At 36.3% G+C, this 5,508-nt stretch overlaps 1 protein-coding gene across 4 annotated transcripts in view; it reads right to left on the bottom strand.

The window, feature by feature from the left end:
- Positions 1–4,894, bottom strand: part of hao2 (hydroxyacid oxidase 2 (long chain)) — a 10,793-nt gene extending 5,899 nt beyond the window's left edge. The window contains exons 1-2 of one of the 4 annotated variants that reach the window (XM_034885981.1): positions 4,816–4,894; positions 2,394–2,448 (exon numbers count right to left, since the gene is read on the bottom strand). In XM_034885981.1, coding sequence (XP_034741872.1) covers positions 2,394–2,410 — 17 coding nt within the window. In that variant the 5' untranslated portion in view covers positions 2,411–2,448; positions 4,816–4,894. Of the gene's footprint in view, positions 337–2,393; positions 2,449–4,815 lie in introns of those variants that run through there. The other 3 variants (XM_034885980.1, XM_034885982.1, XM_034885983.1) reach the window with 3 other exon arrangements.
- Positions 4,895–5,508: the final 614 nt, after the last annotated feature.

Here is a 5,508-nt window from a genome sequence, read left to right as displayed (position 1 = left end):
CCCCCCCCCCCTCACATGACAGTGCCTCCATCAAGCACTGAAGTTGCGACATCACCCCGCAATTGGAATCTGCCCTTGTTTTTAGCAGATGTAGCGCAATCACGTTGTCAACAACTCACCAGTCAAGCTTCCACACTTTGACATCTGAGCAAGTAAAACCACTCTTCTGCTTTTTAGTTTTACTTTTTGGTTTAAAACAGAGATGAATCCCTCTGTCCACGGTGTTGCTTTTGTGTCAGACAGAATCGAACTTTCATAGAGCCTCTGTGAAAGCAACTGACAGTGTATGTGACCAGAGAGTGACCCTTGCTCTTATTGTGTTTACACAATCTGGAAATGTGCTGATGGTGACTCCAACTATAGTGAGGACAAGAGGCGTCTGACACAGTGCTCTGTGGTCCAGATGGACCACACAGTAGTACATACGGGTATACACATTTACATGCTGTGTATGCGGGCATACATGCTAACACATGCATACTGTACATGGGATACTCATAGGAAAACTCCTCTTTTGGTAATCTTCACATTGGTAACCATTGTAAAAAAATTGTTTTATAGAATGCTGTAATATCATTGAGGAATAAGTAAAAAGATTATCATCATCAACAACCACCACACTTTGCTTTATGCAGAACATTTACCCAAGACTACCTAGATCTGAAAGAAGTGCTCAAGTCTATGTGCAGATTATTAAGTATTCTACCTATCTATCTATCTATCTATCTATCTATCTATCTATCTATCTATCTATCTATCTATCTATCTATCTATCTATCTATCTATCTATCTATCTATCTATCTATCTATCAAACACTCTTGCATGTACCGGCCCCATCCCTTTAGGTTTAATTAATCACCCTCATTAGAGGCTGTATGTACAGCCTTACTCCTTTTATTTATTCCTTTCCACCCTGGCCATAACGTGTGTTTCCTGTAAATTGAGCTTTAAGTAACATTTTGTTTGATTGTTGTTAACACACACAAATTGATGAACATATTCTCTTAGCCGGTCAAGAAGAATGTAAAGTTCCATGTACATATCCATGTCCTGCACTTATGAAACCATTGCATATCCTGCACTTACTTCTATTGCACTTTTGGTTAGACCTAAAGTGCATTTTGTTGCCTTGTACCTGCACCTGTGTAATGACAATAAAGTTGAATCTAATCTAATCTAATCTTATGTTCTTCTGCTTGATATCATCATTGTAATTTGAATATTTTGGGGGTTATACTTATGCTTTGATAGACATATTCATATAATGAAAAAATGATTTAATGATTAAAATTGACTGCACATGTCCTCGTCTCAAGTAAAGAATGTTAAGTATGTTCTGTTTCCTGTTTTATTTTGGTAGTCGGTTTTTCTGTCTCGTCTTGTTTAACTTCCTGTCTTTTGGTTTTCCCGCGATTGTGATGTTGTTTCTGATGTTGTTCACCTGTTTCCCAGCCCTTGTGTCACCTGTTCTTTGTTTCACCACGTTACCCATTGAATTTAGTCCCTGTGATTTTTTTTTGTCTAGTGTCAGGTCATTATTTCTCTATTCTGTTTTGGAATGACTGTGTGTGATTCTACCTGAGTTTAGTCTGTGTTCCTGGTTCCTGTGATTCCTGTTTTTACTTACCACAAGGTGTAGTTTTCCCTGCTTTGTCCAGGACTCCTTCTTGTCGTTCTATACTTTGAGCCATGGCAATTCTGATCTTTACTTCGCTGCCTACCCTAATACTATATAATAAGCATAAACAGCTGGAGGGGTTTGAGTGTAAACTGTACAGAGGATTTCCAGAGGAAGCACATTTCAGTTGAATGCATGAGTGACTTGAAAAACAACAAACATTATTCAATTAAAAGATAGTACAGTTGCACCTCTTCCAGTGACAGTCCACATGTGTGGTGTGTAAGCTGTGTTTCATGATTTTATGTGGTCTTAAAGGGAATAACATAGCAATATAGTTAGTAGACACATTTTGTTTTGATCCTAGCGTTTACTAAGAGACTCTAAAATATCTGTCACTTAGTTTAAAATAAAAAATAAAAAAAATAATATTCAAAAAATAATTAATAATAAATGAGTTAATTGACCTTTTGTAAATGAATTGATCAATGGAAAAAACTACATACTACTACTAAAAACTACATAGTTAAGTCAGTATAATATGTAGTAACAAGGTATATAAAGGAGAAAAAAAATTGAATGATAAGGTGACGATTTATCTTTTTGTTACTTTAATGATTGAACATGTTGAATGATTTTTCAAGGTAAGTGAAGAACAAAAATTGTCAACAGTTTAATCCATTTTCTTTTTTTTCATCTGAGGATGTACGGACAGTCCAATGGGTAAACAGGGGATTGAGAAAATGTTTATTAACCTCAGTAAAGTTTACTCACCGATTACAAATGTTCATTTTTTCTCAGCAGAATTCTCTCCTGACATACTCATAACCTGTAAAAAGTCCACAACCAAAACAGAAAGCACTGTTACTGCTACTACTACTGCTACTACCACAAATCCTATGTCACAAAAGGTGATACCAATACAACTATAAGACTGCTGCTGTACATACTGATGATTCACAGAGAAACAAACTTAAATATTAAAATGGTTGAAGGAAACTGAGGCCCTCTAGAGGGTAAAGTTTAAAAAGCCTTTAATGTCTTCGTGGCTAAGTCAGTTAAACATGCCCACGCTTTTCAGCCATTAAGGCCTTCATCGGGGGAAGTAAAAAATGGTTGCCATTGGGATGTCTTTTCTAACTTTTGGCAACTGGCAACATGGTTAATATGCACAGGTAAGAAGTCACATGGTTAGTGCAAACAGGTAAAATCAAATGACAGACTATTGTAAGCAGAGAAAATATCACATTAAAAAGTCACAACATAAGGAAAAATAGCAAATAACAAGCAGAAACATTTATACAAAACATTTTGAAACCTAACCTTTACACAGAGCAGCCTATCCCATCATACATCAGGACAAACACAAAATGGTCTCCCTTGGGCGTACCTTTTGGTCCGACTAGAAACTATTGTTATTACTGTGCCTAATGGAACAGGAACTACTGCCACCAATGCTACCTTCAATACTACCTTCAGTTTATCAATATCAAACCAACCTGCTGTTATCATTTCTATTACTGTTATCAGCACAACTACAAATTGTACCACAGTGCAGAAGATGTGTTGGAATACATCTTTAACATTTGGATTTTATGCAAACAGAAGAATGCTGATAAGAAAACCTCTGGCATGTGTGTGAAGTTGTTTGTGCACCGGATGTCTCTGTGCATATGTTATATGGCAGTAGATCTGTACATTTATACTGTTGCTGTTGGGCAAAATCCTTGTACTGTCTGTCCAAAACTTTTGCTTTCAGGAAATTAAAAAATTATTGTATTGTATTATTGTTATCAGACAATGTCAGATGAAATTGTCTTGTCACTGTTTAAGTATTTGTAAAACCCACGGACCAACACAAAGGGTAACCCCATGGATTTGTTTATTTTGTTCTCACTATTTGGTCAACTTTTTTTCAGTTTTTATTTTATTGCCTGGCCTTTCTAAATCTTTATAAATGCTGATTATGACAAGTGCTCTATAAATCATTTATATTTATTACGTTTACTATTATACAAGTGCTCTACAAATCATTTATATTTATTACGTTTACTATTATTTTTACTGAAAGTATTTGTTACAACTACTGCTACTAGGAGTAAAACAGTGGAGAAAGACAGTCATAGTGTGTACGTAATTGATGTATTTATATGTGGGCATTTTTTTTATTAAACGTAGTACTACAGTACATACAGATACTTTCATACTGTAATATATTTCTGGTTATGAAAACTGTATACGCTTTCAACAGTGAACACTTGAGGGCAGTGCAATACTGAATGAAACTTCATTCTCAAAGCGCCATTCAACATTTGTAAAGCAGGACAGACACAAACAGACTTTCAATTAATGTTAGTACTGCACAATACACGCTCAGTGTTTCTAAAGGAAAATTATGACCTCTGATGTCACACCTGTCACAGTAGTAAACACAATGTTAAGCTACGTACACACTGTTCAACACTAAACTATACATACATACCAGCTTCCTGATTTGAGTAGGCTTTTTAAGGTTAAACTAGAATGTGTTTGAAAAGAACATTTAAAACTTTAGTTTTACTGAGCTAATAAGGCCTTACATCAAAGGAAAAATCCTTTGATGTAAGGCCTTTGTGAGTCTTTGAAAATGGTTATAATGATATAAAAGTTATGTCAAATAATATTTTTACCCAAACATTTTGTTGAAAACACAATTTTTTTTCTCTCACTTTAAATTCATGAAATATAAAATGCACTACATGTTTCTGATAGTTATCTAGTACTGCTATGATTTATAATTTTTCTCAGCGGAATATCATTTTTAGTATTGACCGTAGGTTTTCTGTTTGGCTGTGTGTGATGAATGTGAGCCTCTGTGTAGGCTGTGTAAGGTGTCAGGTCATTCAGACAGACTGAATGGCTGCTGAGAGCACATTGTCAAGGTGAATTTCTAGAATACCTGGTGTATCATATTTAGTGTGAAATTCTAAGCAAGTTGAAGATTGAACCAGCTTCTGTTAGAGATTATTTTGTTTTTGTCACTATGGTAAAGTGTGCTGCACATCACCAGCAGATGAACACGTCCTGACGCTTTGTTGCTATTATTAATTTATCTGGCGGAAACACACTTGGTGTCAACATTAAGATAAACAATTGAAAAAGAAGAATCCCAAGTGTGAATAAATAGTTATTGAAGTAGATAAAATAAGTGACTTACCTTCCCCTTAGCTTTTAGGCAGGCCTACGTGTTGGTTCAACCTCTCATATGACAGGGTGATGTCAGAGGGCAGTCCAGCCCCCCCATCCGACCTCCCCCATCCCACCCTTCTCCCCTCTACAGTGTGATGCTCCGCCCACGGTGGCTCAACCCCGGCTAAGCCTCTCGTCAGCAGTCTGAGCCCCGGCCTCTCTGTGTGCCAAAAACACCAAAAGCTCGACCAGGTCAACTGTATGTAGAAATGAATACTTTCTGTTATGTCTTCTCCCTTCCATCAGCTTTCCTTCCTTCTCTCATTTTTTGATCCTCCTTCATTCCCTCCCTTGCTTCATCTTTCCTCTCTCTTTTTATTTTCTTTGTTACTGGGTTTCCTCATCCATCATTCCTTCATTCTTACTCTTCCTCCAACCCTCATTTGATTTTGTTCCTGTTCTCTTTCCTCTTTAAATTCTTTGTTCCTTCCTTTCCGTCACTCTTCTTTTCCCTCCCTCCCTCCCTTTCCCCCTTTCTTGTCTCCTCTTCCTGCCAACTTCTCGTCCTCCTTGTGTTTTTATAAATGACTAAATATCTTTTTTTGACACAAGTTCTTAACAAAATAAACACAATATTTAATCCCCTTAACAAAATACTGTATTTCATTGTTTGCTAGCTTGCTAAAAAATAGTTAGTTAGCCTGAGCTATAACTTAACAAA

Source organism: Etheostoma cragini, chromosome 11 (genome assembly GCF_013103735.1).
Source record: "Etheostoma cragini isolate CJK2018 chromosome 11, CSU_Ecrag_1.0, whole genome shotgun sequence".
In the NCBI taxonomy this organism is placed as follows: Eukaryota; Metazoa; Chordata; class Actinopteri; order Perciformes; family Percidae; genus Etheostoma; species Etheostoma cragini.
The sequence above is the reverse complement of the archived record's forward strand: the minus strand, read 5'-3'. Positions and strand labels throughout refer to the sequence as shown.